At 56.7% G+C, this 16192-nt stretch overlaps 5 protein-coding genes across 5 annotated transcripts; 3 read left to right on the forward strand and 2 right to left on the reverse strand.

The window, feature by feature from the left end:
• Positions 1-1464: 1464 nt before the first annotated feature.
• Positions 1465-3153, forward strand: BJ171DRAFT_98740 (uncharacterized protein). The gene is made up of 2 exons (XM_053116028.1): positions 1465-2569; positions 2877-3153. The coding sequence occupies exons 1-2, from the start codon at positions 1645-1647 to the stop codon at positions 3017-3019; spliced, it is 1068 nt and encodes a 355-aa protein (XP_052966700.1). The 5' UTR covers positions 1465-1644; the 3' UTR covers positions 3020-3153.
• Positions 3154-3935: 782 nt separating this feature from the next.
• Positions 3936-5135, forward strand: BJ171DRAFT_581767 (uncharacterized protein; the record flags this gene model as incomplete). Its single annotated transcript, XM_053114121.1, has 2 exons — positions 3936-4576; positions 4781-5135. 2 exons carry the CDS (start codon positions 3936-3938, stop codon positions 5133-5135), a joined length of 996 nt encoding a protein of 331 aa, XP_052966701.1.
• Positions 5136-7998: 2863 nt separating this feature from the next.
• On the forward strand, positions 7999-8948 carry BJ171DRAFT_504891 (uncharacterized protein). The gene has a single exon (XM_053110978.1). The coding sequence runs from the start codon at positions 8077-8079 to the stop codon at positions 8872-8874; it is 798 nt and encodes a 265-aa protein (XP_052966702.1). The 5' UTR covers positions 7999-8076; the 3' UTR covers positions 8875-8948.
• Positions 8949-12024: 3076 nt separating this feature from the next.
• On the reverse strand, positions 12025-13180 carry BJ171DRAFT_98784 (uncharacterized protein). Its single transcript, XM_053116030.1, has 2 exons — positions 12196-13180; positions 12025-12048 (listed from the first exon to the last, which is right to left on the reverse strand). Exon 1 carries the CDS (start codon positions 13081-13083, stop codon positions 12448-12450), a length of 636 nt encoding a protein of 211 aa, XP_052966703.1. The 5' UTR covers positions 13084-13180; the 3' UTR covers positions 12025-12048; positions 12196-12447.
• Positions 13181-14417, reverse strand: BJ171DRAFT_98767 (uncharacterized protein). Its single transcript, XM_053116029.1, has one exon. The coding sequence runs from the start codon at positions 14257-14259 to the stop codon at positions 13279-13281; it is 981 nt and encodes a 326-aa protein (XP_052966704.1). The 5' UTR covers positions 14260-14417; the 3' UTR covers positions 13181-13278.
• Positions 14418-16192: the final 1775 nt, after the last annotated feature.

Here is a 16192-nt window from a genome sequence, read left to right on the forward strand (position 1 = left end):
CAGCAGAGAAGCGGCGAGAAGGGCGAGGCGCACGCGGCGCTGCGATTGGCCCGCTCTGGCGCTCAAGGAGCCAAGACAAGCGGGGGAGAGAAGAGAGAAGAAAACAAGTTTCGGATGTGCAATCGCTGCATCACAAAACTACTTTGGAATCAATTTCGGGGCGGACAGAGAGGGCGGCCGCACGCCACGCCGCTTTGTCGGCGGACGCGGAGTCGGCTCTGTGTGGTGCGTGTGGCGCGGGTGGGGCGTGTCCTGCTGGGCCGGACGCCGCTGGTTGGCTGGCGCTGGCACAAGCCGGGCAACAAGCTGGGCAACAAGCTGGGCAACAAGCGGACAGCGGGTGCGTGCGCACACGCGCACGAGACACGCGGCGATTGGCTGGCGGCGGGACGCGTGCATGCGGGTGCTGCGCATGTCTAGGGCTGGGGCTCGGCGAGGGGAGGGGCTCTGCGCGCAGCAGCTGCGCATCTCGCGCAACCCACACGACAATGGCGAGCGCGCCGCGTGCACGGACTGCGCCGGGGTGCGGTGTCACATGTGTGCAGGCGCGTGCGTGGGCCGGGTGCCGTTGTCGAGTGCTGCTGTTGAGTGCTGCTGTCGAGTGTCATGGCGCCGTTGTCATTGGGCCAACACGCCAAACAGCGCGCGGCCACACAAGCAACAGCTGTGTCGCCAGCACGCCCCCCCCGTCGCACCGAGCGTGCCACCACCCCGCAAGCCTTTCGCCCACTGTCGCTGTGCCGCCCCTGTCCCGGCTGCTGCGGCCCCACTCAGATTGGATCTCCGGCCTTCCTCCGTTCGCAATCCACGCTCCTATCACTTCCGTCCCATCCCGCCCATCTCCTCGCCTTCCGACCACACCCGCTGCCCATCCGCAGACTTCCGAATCATTCCCGCAACACCGGTCTGGCCCTTCGCCGCATCTTGTTGTGGCAGCCGCCCGTCGACCCGCCGTCCTTTTCTCGCTGCAACCAACCCGCCCTTGGCTCTGTTAGCCCGCTCCACAAGCACCAACAATCACTGTCGGCCATTTCTTTTCGTCCGAGCCCACTGCTCAACAAACAATCCCCGGCCATCGTCCATCTCTCGCCTATCACCCGCATTGTCTCTTGCTCCTGCTGTTCAGCCAGTGCCGCTCCCGGTAATGCTTTGAACCCACAGCCTTCTGGCTTGCTTCCCCACAGCTGCCCCAGATCCGACCATCGTGCTGTCCGCCTGCCTTCCGCATCACAGAGCCGGGCTCTCATTCAGCTCCCGCTGTTCTCCTTCTGTCTTGGACACGCCCGCTCATTCGTCATTCATACTTCATCGTCGTGGTTAGCCCAAACCCCCCACCTCTTCTCCAGCCCAGCAGCACATCGAGTCGAATGGCAAACCCACAGCTCCCAACCCCGTATCCGCACCCGTTGGCCTCGCCCTTTCCCTCAGAGTCCCCCCGGTTGGATGCTCGGTCCGACTCTCTCAAACCCGCCAGCATCAAGACCGAGCCGTTGGCCGATCTCGGACCATCCAACCTTGCATCTTCGCTTCCGCCGAGCCGAACATTTGAGTACACATCCTCGTTTCTACCAGATGCAGCCAAAATGGACATTGACGACCTGATGCAGCTCGAGGTTGCCGCCACTCTCATTTTCAATCTCCATCATGGTGCTGCTCGGCCTTGGCCCCAGGATACGAGCCTGTCCTCGTCGCAGCCGCCGCCCCTCTCACCCTCGCTCTCAGTTTCCTCGCTCCAGCCGCCGCGGCCTGCCACGCGGTTCAGCGAGTCTATCGCCGCAGACTCCTTGCTGCTCTTTGCCATGGATGCCGATACTAATTCAATCGGGAAGCGCCTCCGGTACTGCAGTCCAACTGCTTCCGTCGCGATGCCCTCGGAGTACTGCATTGTCCACTAACCCACCACCTCTCGCCAGTCAAACCGATCCGCTGGAATATGGCTACTGTCCGGGCCAGTCGTCGCAGTCTCCAGGATCGTCTCCGTCCTCGGGCTCAACGACGCCATCGCCATCGCCACGCCCTGCCCACACTGCCCCATTCGGTTTGAGCGCGCCTTCGCTGAGCTCGTCGTATGAGGATTACCGCTTCCGCTTCCCTGAAATCAAGCCCGAGGGCAAGTCTTTTGATCCCTCGACAAGCGACAGCGAAGGCGAAGAAGCCGCCTTTGAATTCCGCGCCCCCAATCCTGGCTCTGCGCACTCGCGCTCTGCTCGGCCAAAGCCATCCTTGGGCCACCCCCACAGTCGCTCGGCATCCCATACTGGCAAAAAGCATCACCCGCACCCGTATCAAACGCCGAAGGTGTCCTCAAGCTGCACCGAGGAATCGGCCCCAAGCGACACCAATCTCTCGGTTTCTCCCCCAAAACACCCGAGCCTTTCCTCGTCCCCGAGGTTCCTGGGGGTTCCATCGTCCTCACCGGCCTCCATGTCCCCGACGCTATCGCAGTCGTCGCTGTCGTCCGCAAGCTCGCAACGGCGGTCGCGAAAGATGAGAACCTCCAAGAGCTCATCGTCGTCTCTTGACGAAGGGTCCAGACGAAAGGGCGCTGACTCGAGCCCGCCCAAGCCAGGTAACACATCCATCGATGGCTCCAGCTAGCCTTACCTTGCCGTCCTTTCTGGTGCTCGGTCACGAGAGCTTTGGTGGACGAGACGGTATAGTCGATTGGTATCTTGGGTCGCCCAAGTTCGGTCCCAGCGCGATCCGATACTGGATGGGACAGCACGACTCGTCCAGGAAATCGATTGTACCGAGTGATTGAAACCCCTCGGCTTTGTGGCGGGTGTCCACCTTGCGCTGACGTCATTCGTCCTTGACAACTTCCTCGCGCCATGCCCGGACCTGACTCTGTATCGGATGTGACTGCGTGTGAGCAGCACAAGCGCAACGGCACTGCCACTACTGCATGGCGACGCAGACGCCCATGTGGCGGCATGGCCCTCCCGAGTACCCTGATCTGTGCAATCGCTGTGGTGTCAAGTACATGCGCGGTCGGCTGATCTCCAAGAAAGAATCATAACTGCCGCCCCCCCTCACCCGCGGGGGTTGTCAATGTCATATGCAATCAGTCCCTACTTCCTCTCTCTCGGTACGTATCCGTCGTCGGTGCGTTCCCACGAGCCGCCAATCGGCTGCGATCCGGCGTCGTGCTCGCAACAACGCCTCGCTGTTATTCAATGGAGCTTCTTGACCTTCCAGCCGGTCGAATCTCGTTGATGTGTAGAATCAGGTAGGCCAGCACCCTTTTCCATCTTTCCCCCCCGTCTCCATCTGCCCTCCCCCTCATCTCAGGCGGACGCATTGGTTAACCTGTGCATCCCTCGGTTCTGCGGGGGGAAGATTGCAAGGACCAAGACGATTGATCCGATGCCATCGCCAAGTCGGCGGCATCGCTTCCTCGTGAACGGTTGCATTGTGGAACGGCGCTCTATAGCAAACATCGCTGGGCGACCAGCCCGTTGCTGCGGGGTGTCTTGCCCGCTTCGCCGTCGCATCTGGTTGGCCGACTGCCTTGTCCCTTCGCTTCTCGCTTCTCTTGCCCCTCCCCTGCACTCTGTCGTCTTACAGCGCACCCATTCAGTTTTGTCGGCCTCTGGCTCAGTTTTGGACCTGCTTCGTTTCTTCAATCGTGATGCTTCTTTGGGGGGAGGCCGGCTGCCGTCGTGGTTGGGTGCCCTGGGCCGACGCCACCCCAGATCGGCCATCGTGCCCGCAAATACACCGCACTCGCAGTTCTTTTCATGTGACGGCAGACCCTCGTCCCCACAACCTGTTCGAAGCAATGTGCTGCTGACGAATTGGCTGGCTGGTTCGCTGCGCATGCTGTCATGTGGCGTGGCCACCCCAGCATCTTGGCGCATATCCGCGAGGTGTTAAAACCGATCCGCCCAGACACGGCGGCTCTGCTCCTCTCCAGATCGAACCCAGCGCACCCCATGAGCACCACAGAAACCACCGATCCGTTCGACCGGGCGGCATATCTCGGCCGCATCAACCTGACCGAGGAGCAAATCCAGGCGTGCCCGCCCCAGTCCTTCGAGCTGCTCAATCTGCTCCTGTCGAGCCATCAATATGCGATCGCCTACGAGAATCTGGCGGCATGCGGGCATATCGAGCCGCAGACCTCGCATGTCCCCTTTCCCGGGATCCGAGTCTCGCTGAACCCGAACCACATCTTCAAAAAGCTTGTCCTGGACCATCGTGGCGGCTACTGTTTCGAACAAAACATCCTCTTTGCTCGAGCCTTGGCCGAGTTTGGCTTCACCAGCATCCAGACCGCCGCCGCCAGGGTCTCGATCACCACCCGCAACTATGTCGATTCATCCCAGGGCCTCGAGCCCGAGCCTGTGCCGCTCTTGAGCAAGACTCATATGATCCTGCTCGTCAAAGTCGCCGATGGCCGCACCTATCTCAGCGATGTCGGATTCTCGGGGGCTGGCCAGCCTCGTGGTCCGATCGAACTGGTCCCGGATGTCGAGACGTTCTACCCCGACAGCGGCGACCGGTACAAGTTGCGGAAGGCCAACCTGAAGAGCGCTAGCCAACAATCCCCTGACGACTGGATTGCTCCTAAATGGTAATGGATGGGCGAACCGACAGAGTGACGGCATTCGTGTGCAGGGAAGGAACAGGGTGGATTGCTTGGCTGGAGAAGACAACAGGAAGCTCGAATCAAATCAAATCAAATCGAATCAAAATCAAATCGGATATTGGCAACCTGTGCCAGATACCCCAGCTCGCCGCTCACATGTCTCTCTCTCCCGTCGCTCCCTCTTCACAGGCTGTCAGACCACCACTCTGTCCTTCCCGAGGACGATGCCAAGGAGTCGGTGTTCTGGTTCCTTCAATACAGCCCCTCGGTTGGCCGACCCTTCTACGAGATGTACCTGTTCTCGTCCGACTCTGTGATGACCCGAATGGACTATGAAACCTCCAACTGGTTCACGTCGACCTCACCCTACTCGCCCATCACCAATGGGGTCAAGTGCTCCATCAATACCCCTACAGGGCGTAACAGCATGGTGGACTCAGTCTGCAAGATCCGCGCAAAGGGCAAGGACGTCGTCGAGATCCAAATCGTCGATAATGCCCACAGAGCCCGAGTTCTGCGTGAATACTTCAACATCCATGTCTGAGCTGCAGATGGACGGAGCGACACAGCCGTCGGTGGAGAAATTGTACCGCGCCGACTTGCACCGTATTCTCTGCTTGAGCTGGATGAGTTATCAGAGTATCAATGAAGCACCCATTGAATGCACACACAACAGCATAACTTGACTCAAAGTACTGATCTCCAATCTCTGGCCCGAAGAGGCATGAATGCCTGTGCCCATCAATGACGGAGGGGTGGTAGCAAGAGTGGCGATGGTGGGTGTAGGGGTATATTTGGGTGCGCTTGGTCGCGGCTCATCGAGATGAAGATATCTTCGATCCTGGCACGCTGCTTGCAGAGTCTGAACATTCTCTGTGTGTGGCCGGGGAAGGTGCCCAGCCCCCATCCTGTGGTAATACCTGTCCAACTTCGATCTGCGCTTGGCCCTCAATACCATCGCCTGCTCCTTGCTGGGGTTCTCGAGGGTCGGCCCATCCTCCATCATCGGCTGAATGGACGTCTTGAAACCCTCGCCACCGTTTTGAGTATTCACCCACCCTCGTTCAATGCCTCACCAACCTTTCACAGCGCCTTTCGCACATGTCCAGAATGTTGCCGCCAAACTCCTCACACAATCTCTGGCGTGGGAACCATGACAACCAGACAACATGGCGACGGAGCTGTCGAGCGGAATGTCTGAACTGTTGCGCAGCAAGCGAAGCAGGGTATCCAGAGCGAAGCAGCATCTCGGACCAAGCACAAAACCGCCGTCCTCGTTCCCATCCCACGCACACCATCCGCCAAGCCAATCCAATCCAGCATGTCTCAAAAACGCACCCTCAGCTGTGATCTCACATACAGCAGTCCCGCCAAGATCGCCCGCCTCGATACGAGTCTACATGCTGTCGCCGAGACCGGTCCATCCAGCAACACCCATTCCGGCCATCCCAGCCACGTTTGTGCCTTACTCGCCTCCCACGACATCCTCACGATCTTGATCTGCAACGATGCCTTTGTCGCAACCATCGGCATCGCGACTCTGGCTCTCCTTCCCGGCCTGGCGCCACAGTACAAGGACATCCTCTTGCTCGTTTCCGAAGATGGGAGGCTCCGTGTTGTTCAGTCTCACATCGATGGCAGGGCATCTATTCCCAACTCCAAGAGAGCCAACTTCCGCGATGTTCTTAACAGGACCAAGGAATTCATCGATGCCAACGACTTCCTCCAGGGAGTTTTCTTCTTCCTCACACGCAGGAACGGATATCCAGCGAAGTTTGAGACATATCAGAAGGAACTGCCTCTCTGGTGGGCTTTCGCCAATTCAAGGTCGCTTCGGTGCATCATCAGCCACGAGTGGTGTGGTTTAGGTCTTCGGTATCCATTCACATTCAGTAATGACCCGAGCATATTTAGTGATGTTCATTCTATGTTCATTCTATATCATCCGTTCACTAAATCCACGAGATCAATTCAAAATACTGGACAGTTCACTTTTGTTGAACACAGAATATGCCCGCCGCTGCAGCCCAGAATATTGGTATTGTCGAACCGAAAGAACTGTGAACATTGTCCGATTCGATCATCACCCATATCACACCGACGAACAAGTGTCCAAGCTTCTCCCACACGAAGTGTATATTCTGCAAGATGCGAATCATCACCTACGCATCAGGTTGGTCAACTGTGGGGTCTCTGTGTTTTCTGACTGGCCAGAGATCCCTCGCCGCATCAGAACTCTCATCATTGATGACTCGCCGAACAGAGTCACGGACTTTGCTAGCTTCTCCGAGATGCAGCAACTCGATTACCTGAGGATTCGGTGCAACATTGTCACTCTCGAAGGAATGCCGAATACCTTGCCGAACTTGACTCGTCTCGATTTATCCGAGTGTGCGAACATCCAGAGCCTCAACGGACTCTCCCAGATACCAAGTATACTTGAAGTGAGCCTCCCTCCACTCATCGAGAACATCGAACCTCTCTATCAATACTTTGGCCAGCTTGAGATGTTGGATCTGAGCCGCTGCAGTCGAATCACATCTCTTGTTGGGTTTCCTCCGTTGCGAAAATTGAATGAGCTCAGACTTCCAAGATCCATCCAGGCTCTGGATGGATTTCCGAGCCAACTGGACTCGCTCATGGAACTGGATATATGGACATGCGATCGACTCGAGTCGCTCAAGCGATTGACGCCGATGCCGGGATTGAAGAACATCTGGCTTCCTCAATCGATCTGTCTGAAGAATGCTGTTGATATCATTCATTGGTTCCAACGATCGCCCCAATGGAGGAGTTGTTCTGTGAAGGATCGATCGCACAATGTCCGTCTAGCATTCAATCAATTCTGGACATTGCTGAGCCTGGTATTCATCGATGCATTATCGGAGGCGAACCTATCAAACCAGTGCCTCAATGTACTCATGGAGGAACCAAGCGAGCTACTAAATCGCTTCATGAGGACATCAGGGGTCGAGAACTTTAATGAACTAATATGTGACACTCGCATGGCAAGAGACATGTCAGCAGAATCGAATATTCAGTTGCTTAGCGTCGATCGAGGCAGAACATACATCGGATGCTACGCTCTGGATTATGACTCCATGCTGTCTGTGCTGGAGATTCCCACAGGGCTGGTGAACTGGAAATCTCCCTTGACAAAAGTCACAGTCCACCCTCAATCTTCTGAAAGTAGTCATCGTGATATCGACTATGTACTGCGCATCGACCAAACGGCAGAAACGATGGTCTGGAGGGATAGTAAAGTTGAGTGTCTTGTGGGAATGCCACCAAGATTCGATTATCTAAAGCACTTGGAGATCGGCTGGAATAGTCTCAAGTCTCTCAGAGGCATGCCCGAGATGCATTTACTCGAAAAGCTCACTCTCTGGGCAGATGTTGAGGATCTTCAAGGACTACCGCCAGTGCTTCCGTCCCTCATGCATTTGGATATAAGTGATTGCGCTCGACTAAGGTCGCTCAAGGGAATGCCCGAGATGCCCAAATTGACAACATTGATACTGCCTCCACTGATACGGAGCCTGCAAGGACTGCCCAGGATCCTCTACTCGCTTCAAAGCATTGATCTCTCAAGCTGTTCTGAGCTTGCGTCGCTCAAGGAGATTCCTTATCTCCCAAACTTGAGAAAACTAACAACTCCCGAGGGACTGAAGACCTTGGACATACCCCTGAATCACATCAGCTCGCTTGAAGAGCTCGATATGTCGCGCTCGTCAAGTCTCGAGTCACTTGATCGCTTTCCATACACACCCAAATTGAAGATTCTGTATCTGAATGGTTCATTTTGCAACCTCCGTGGACTGCCAAGATGCATGCCGTCGCTTCAGATCCTCTCTGCCTGGTGCACCTCGCTCACATCGCTGGAGGGGTTTCCTGAAACACCCAAACTTGAAGAGCTGGCTCTGACGTCCTCAATAACCAGCATGCGCGGTCTGCCGTCCGTATTTCCCACCTTAACGGTGTTTGCCGTTTGTGATCAAGGGAGTCCACCAAACAAAACAAGCCTCCAGGAATGCCACATCATGCCCAATCTTCAGCGTCTCAAGCTCTCTGGATCGATCCGATCATTCCGGGGGCTCCCTGAGTCCTTGATGAGGCTCCTGGAACCGGATCTATCTTCATGCTCCAATCTGCAATCGATCGAAGGACTCCCACGTATGCCTCTGCTCCAGAGGTTGAGACGCGGTGGCATGCGGAAGTCAATATTCGATGAGTTAGTGGCCCGACTGAGGACTGATTCACCGCAACTGAGCGTATCTGGATGAAATCCTCGCTTCATCACACTATCATCGATCAGCCTCAGTCCAGATGGTGACGAAAGTAAGGTCAGGTGAAGAAGAGAACAACCTGGGTGGTGATGAGTGATCATGGATTCATCGATAACCCTCTGTTGATGCATCGTGCTGCGGCTGCTTTCCCGGAGCAAATCTTGGGTTCGTTCATGTGGCAGCATGAAATGACCGACTAGTACAATGCCTCGGTGTATCGGATTGCTCTGGAACATCAATACATCAGTACATACAACCCGCCTCAGGGGATTGTCGGCGACTCAGTGATGAGGTCATGGTCTGGGGTGCAGCCAAAGAAAGCCACACCGACATCATACCGACAACTGGACCTGATCCTTTCGACCAAAATGTTGACGATGCTCCGGACACGGCTCCAGATGCCGCTCAAGATCTTGTGCCCGGTCGCTGCTTGCAGTTCGGTATCTCATGAATAGTTGAAAATAGAGCGAATGAAAAGAGAGCCGACAGCCATTTCTTTCTGTTTCTCGGTCGGAATCTCAACGTCCTGATTGAGCAAGGTGATGAGGCCGCATGCTAGATGCATCGCTCTGTAAGATATGTTCCGCACCACTCTGAAGAGTCGGGTCAGACAGTGCATCTGTGCTCGTCTGAGTGTCACGGCTTGCTGCTTCGTGAGCACTTCGAGGGTCAGTCCATACTCGAGCATGGGCCGAACGAAGGTCTTGAACACCCTCGTCACCGTCTTGGCCGAGTATCGTCCCAGGCTCATTCCGTGCTTCACCAGCTTGTCGGCGGCACCTCTAGCCTTGTGAGTGATGTTCTGGATCTGGTGATCCATCCTGAAGCCGTTGATGTCGACGATGGCTCCGAGGTGCCAGAACTCCTTGGCGACTGGCAGCTCCTTGCCGTACAGGTGCACCTTGGCATCCTTCTCTGGGTGCTGTTCGGTGAACATCACCTCGCACTTCGGGGGCGAGAACTGGTATCGATTCTCGATGCTGTGGGCCTCGCAGATGTCGAGGAGACGCTGGGTCTGGTTGGGGCGGCAGATGAGCCACCCCATCGTCGGCAAACCACAGTGAGCTGGTTTTGGACTTTTTCGGTCCTCACCCAGTCCGATGCGTGTCGCTTGAGCTGGCCGTTGAGGTTGCTCCGGCTCTCTGACAATTTGCGAATCTCTTGGCCTGCTCGTGAATCCTCCATATCATCTTGATGCGTGCTTGGCCAATGACTGTCTCGGCGACTGTGTTGATTGCGTTGGTGGCGATATTCCAGGCATGGCCGATCGCCTGCCGGGCCTCGACTTGGCTGGCGGGGACTTCGGTGCATCGGCCGATTACTTCCAGGACGACAGGATGTCGAGTGCCTTGTTGTATCGGTCCTCGATTTCTGGTCCTCCAGCTTTTTGAAGTTTCCCTGCCACGCGTCGACCTTGAGAATCGGGTCGTCTCTGGCTCCTATCTCGGAGGCAGTGATGTAGTCTATGGTGGACTTTCACTTCCATTGGATCCTGGACATTGTGACATTGTGTCTTGGCACTACACCTTGGGACATCCGGATGCCGGGAACCGAAAGGAGCAGGTGCCATGACCATTTTCTCTTCCAAATGAACTCCTTGCCCAACGGCTCGAGACCAAAACATCCACGCAGCCTTGAGCTTGGTTGCTGAGGGTCGCTCAGCCATCGGTGTAATTCTCGACTAGCTTTTGGCCATCGATGAGCAGGTTGTCAGTGGCACTTGGGGCACCGGTTCACCCACCACATCCATCGGCGCTCACTCAGCAAGATCGGGGCGATCGGCAGGATCGGCAAAATCAGCAAGCCGGTGCACTGAGGATGCAGCTTGAGCGTTTGGTTGATTGGCGTATTTGCGCGAACAATGCGACTGGGCCGCGGTATGAGATCCGTCGACATCCTCCAATCATACAGAGCGTGACCTGTTTCAGTCGGGGCGGGCTGCAAGCATGCGGACCGGGTTGCTTCCGCCTGTCCCCAGAGAAACTGTTGATGATCCAGCGTACCGGCTGCTGATTGGGAGCGCATGCATCGGCACTGCAATCATAGGACCTCGAACAGGACCTCCCTGGCCACAGGGCCAAAGCGGCAGCCCAATCCATTGGCGACGGCGGCGACCAAGAACGAGCACGTTGCTGGACACACCCAATAGGACAAGAGCAGATTAGCGTCAGCGGAATGCCAGGTCACCACGAGTCTCCCAGGTTCCAGAAATGTCTCAGAGCACACGCCGCTGGCCAGAACCCAAGTGCCATCTGTGCTGGACAAAGACAGCATCGCCGAGTCTCCCCAGCAGAGCGGGTGACCAGCCGCCGTGGGTCTTGGATAGTCAAGAGGCTGAGTCGGCCGCACAGCGAAATTCATCCGAGCGGCTTGTGCCAAAGCGAGATCCGGACCAAGCCAGGCGGCAACTGCCTCTTTTTGCGGGCCTGGGCTTGCAGCAGGAAGCGCTGGCGAGCTCCCTGCTTCCAATATTTGGCCGTTGTCGGCGAAAGCGACCCTTGCGAAGTGCCCGACACGAAAGGACACTACCAACTCACGGTGGACACCGAGATCCTGATCCAAAGCAGGACAGATGGGCTCATAGCCTGAGAGTGATTTAGACAACTGTATTCAAAGAGCACGCAAGGTAACAGAGAGCAGATCGGCACATTGGAGCACAGTTTGCCATCGATGAGAATGGGTCGTCACTAGAGTACAAACCTTCTCCCACCCCTTGACAGTCAGTTGGGATCGGCGCTAGGAGTTGCATGACATCTCAGAGTCAGTGGGCATGAGCAATGCAGCTGGAGGATAAGCGCAGACGGAATAGAGAAAGAACGACGATGGCACGCGAGGGGCAACCCCAAAGTAGACGACAGAACAAAGTGTGAGGCGAGCCCCAACGAGACAGCCAAAGATACTGCAGAGACAGAGTAGATGCGAGGATACCCTTGAGGGTGTCTGAAAACTGCTTCGACGACGGATCATCAGGGACAACAGCGTTTGGCATGCAGATGGGTGGCAGCAGGAGTGCCGCACCTTACGCATGCATCCTCTTTTCAGCCACGGGCAGGTGGCAGTTTCTGGGCCTGGGTCGGGTGAGTGCCAGGCACATCCCAACAAACTCTCTTGCGTCCATCTTTCTCGTCGAAGGCCAATCCGGCCGTCTGCCACACATAGAGGCGAGGATACCTATACCAAAACGTGAAACACGCCGAGTGAGCCGAAGCATGGGCAGGTAAGTCCCGCTGGGATGTCGTGGCGCGAGAACGAAAGCAAGGATCCCGAGGCAAATCGATGAATGGGCAGATGGACGATTCGCATTGGGCCGGCGCTTACCCCCCTCCAAGGAAGAAAGAAACGCTTCCGATTTGGGAGAGCGACGAGACTTGTTGAGAGAGTTCAGGAGATGTTGCAATCGGCCCAGCAATCGTTTGGGACGACATAAATCATCTGAGCAAGACTTTGCGATCTGCAGCAGGGAATATTTCCTGAATATCATCCAGCAGCCAAACAGTGTGCGATGCTGCGGCTGGGGCCGCACGACCGATATACGCCCTGTCGATCCTCCGCCAATTCTTCAACTCTTCGTCAGAACCCCTGACGGATCAATCTTGAAAAGGTCAAGACCATTTTGGTGCCTTCGGTGACGCTGCTGGTTGCCGGTGCTGGGCGTTGGTGTCTGCTCCCGCATGTGCGTTGCGTTGATACTTGGTTGGGGATATTGCAGTTGCCTCGCCGTCCGTCCTCGTCGTCCGTCTTCGCTGTTCGTTCCTGTGTGCTGCTGTTGCCGATCCATCTCGATCCCTCCGAGTCTTGTTGAGGGCAGCGGCGTGTGTCGAGTCCATCGAGGATTGTGATGGTTCTCCTTCCTGCTTGCAACTGTTCCTGCTTGCGATTGTTCCTGCTGTGTCCTGCGACTCTGGTGCTCACCTCCATGGCCCTTGCGGCCCAGTCCGTCGCCTGGCTTGGCTGAGAAAGCGGCTGCCGGCTGCCTGCGACCCTGGTCGTCTGGACGATTTGCATCTGCATGATTTGCGTCGGCATCTTCTGCGTTTGCATGATTTGCATCTTCTGCCTCGGACCGAGGCCATCCGACCACCCACCCTGGTCTCGACTGCGTGTGCCGCTCGACCACCTCGACCGAATGGCTTGGACTTGGCCTTCCTGCAGACGGACTGTCTGGCTCTCTTGCACCGTCGAACGCATCGTCGAGCGCGGCTTCATCAGCTGCGCGAACAACGATTCTTCGACCGCCTGGGTTCTCTTGGCTGTCGTGGTCGACGATCGACACGGCAGAATCGACACGGCAGAATCGACACCTTGCTGATGGCAAGGACAGATATCATCACAGTCAGCACGGAAATCATCGTCAACGGCACAGTCATGGCCAGGATCACCGACGCTGCAAGTGCATCCAAGTCACTTCCCTGTCTCATCGGCAAGGCTCGTTGCGAACCATAACCCCCGCCGACATTGCCTCGTCCCCGATTCGCTTGCATCTGCCGCACCGGCCACCGCACTTGCTGCTGGTCCTCGCCTCGTCTGCAACGACAGCTGCTCGCTGCTTGTTCGCTGCTTGCTCGCGATATGTGCCTTGCCGTTGGTCGTCGATGTGCCCTCCAGTCGCAGCATTCGAGCTGTGGCATCGAGCCGGGCCGCCAATGCAGCAAGCATCAATCCAAGCAAGCGCAACATCGGTGCATCGTCGGTGCATCGTCGGCATGGCATTGATGCGACCAGGAGCAGATGCCGGGGATCGGTGCACCACGAACTCGACACGGCGGGAACTCGATATCCCACCAACAGCTCGATATCCCACCAACAGTCGAATATGCCACCAACAGTCAAATATGCCCAACAGCAGCCAGAAGCGAGTGAGCAATCGGCTGGTCGCCACAGGATGCCCACAATATCCGGCACCAGCCACAATCCAAAGACAACATAGACAGCAATCGACAGACGGCCACTGTGCCGGCGACACACTGCCGAACAACAACAATAGCAGCAGCAGCAGCAGCAGCAGCAGCAGCAGCAGCAGCAGCAGCAGCAGCAGCAGCAGCAGCAGCAGCATCCCCGGCACGCTTGATCAAAACGGAATCGGCAGCAACCACGACGATCCAGATGCCTCGACGCAACTTTCCTCCGCTTGACGATGCGTCTGTCGATGGGCCGGATGCTCCAATTCGAATGGCTGTTTCGGAGAACCTGGTCGCTGGATATCGGCGAGCAACGATGCCGTGATGAAGCCGTGACGATGCCGTGACGATGCCGTGACGATGCTGCGACAGACTCGCTGACACCTGTGACTGATCCGGCGATGCCCGAAACCGATCGGTTGACGATCAAGATCGAGCTACCGACATCCCAGCAGAGAACCAGGCCATCAAAGCAGCCGATCATTGTCCAAGAGAGTCGGGTGTCTGCCGTCCAAGGTGGTCGAGTCGAGGCAGGTCAAGCGGTCGAAGCTGGTTGGCACCAAGTGTCCATTCAATCGATCCCCTGCAAGCCAGGACGGCATCGGGAATCGAAGGGCCCAGGGCTGGCTGGCCGTGTGGGATCATCGAGCTCGGTCGCCTGTGGAAACAGCAGCACCGAGTTGATCGGCACGAGACAGGAGACATGCGACGAGGCCGCAAGGAACCGGGGGTGCGACGGACACCCAGGAGTCGGTGCTGATGCTGATACCGATGCCTGCCGATGCCTGCTGATGCCTGTTGATGCCTGTTGATGCCGTGGACGTTGGATCCGTTGTGCCGAGACCCGTTCGTCCCTCCATTCCTTCCACATTTCATTCATTCGTTTCTTCCTTCCACCCCCTCCATTTCTTCCATTTCTTCGATTCCATTCGTTCCTTCATTCCTTCCTTCCTTCCTTCCATTTCTTCTTCCTTCCGTGCTTCATTCTTTCGTCCTTGCCACATCGCCCGCACCAGTCGAGTCCCCACATCACCGCCGACACCATCGACACCCCATCGGCACCACCCACCACACCCACTGCGATATCCTGCCTCCTGCCTCGCTCCCAACGACCCTCCTCCTCCTTGCATTCACATACCTCGTCAATGTGGATTGCACATCGGGCCGGCTGCTTGCTGCATGCATTCCTGCCTGGCTCGTTCGACCAACCAGCCGTCGTTCTTCGCCAGCAATCTTGGTCGTGTCGACCGGCCTGGTGCTGCATCGGCGATCATGGCATTCTGTTTGTCATCTCTGATATCCCCTTGGCAATCCCCGATGCTCGTTTGTCGATCCCTGGTTCTCTGTCGGCGATCCTGGTGTCCCGTTGACCCACATCTGCTTCTCGGCCACGCTTGTTGATTTGCTCCCTCCATCGGCCCTCCCTTGATTTCGACGGGTCTCTGGTCTGCGCGCCAATGTCTTGATCCACCAGCTGGTCTCTGGTGGTCTCTGGTGGTCTCTGCGAGTCTGGCTGGATCAGCGGACCGACGGCTGGCGGACTCACAGCAGCATCGGAGCCTTGTGGTGGTGTGGACTGAGGCAGCCACGACAGCGGCGGCAACAGCAGCAAACAGGAGCGGGATGGGGCGGGGTGGTGGGTGATACGATGCGATACGATACGATGCGACGGATGCGACGGATGCGATGCGACGGATGCGATGCGAGATGAGGAGAGAGAGGATGCGGCTGAATGGGAGCAGACACCACGATGGGCGAGGCGACGGTGCCGTTTTGCTGACTGGCCGACTGACCCGATTCTGCTCTCTTGTTCCCGCGCACGGATGCTCTCACCACCGGCTGGTGCAATATGCAACAACGGTCTGGATCGATCATCCGCATCGTTCGTCTGGATCGTTCGTCTGGATCGATTGTCCATATCAACCCATCGGCGGCAACGGGAATATCAACCACAACAACCACAACCACAACAACCACAACAACCGCAACACTGCTCTGAACGGCACCATGCCTTTCTCGGACTGGCTCCTCATCTGCAACACTCGCACACCAACATCTGCACCGGATGAACTGCCTGGTCAATCCACCACGGACCCCGAATCGGCGTCTCCATCAACCACTTGTCGCATCGAACCACCCGGTTCTGATGATCCGACAACCGTCTGATACCGACACTGAATCACTAACTGCCTGATACCGACGCCACTTGCGGTTGTGTGGATCATTCGCTGCCATCTGGCATTCACCACTGGCATTCACCATCTGACATTCACCACTGACACTCACCATCTGACATTCACCACTGACACTCACCATCTGATGTTCACCATCTGATACTGGTCACATACCGTCGACCCTGTATCGCCGCGAATCGGGTGTGCTGGTCCAACAAACGTTGGATGCACATCCACATCGCG

The sequence above is a fragment of the Polychytrium aggregatum genome (genome assembly GCF_025602895.1).
Source record: "Polychytrium aggregatum strain JEL109 chromosome Unknown BJ171scaffold_18, whole genome shotgun sequence".
In the NCBI taxonomy this organism is placed as follows: domain Eukaryota; kingdom Fungi; phylum Chytridiomycota; class Chytridiomycetes; order Polychytriales; genus Polychytrium; species Polychytrium aggregatum.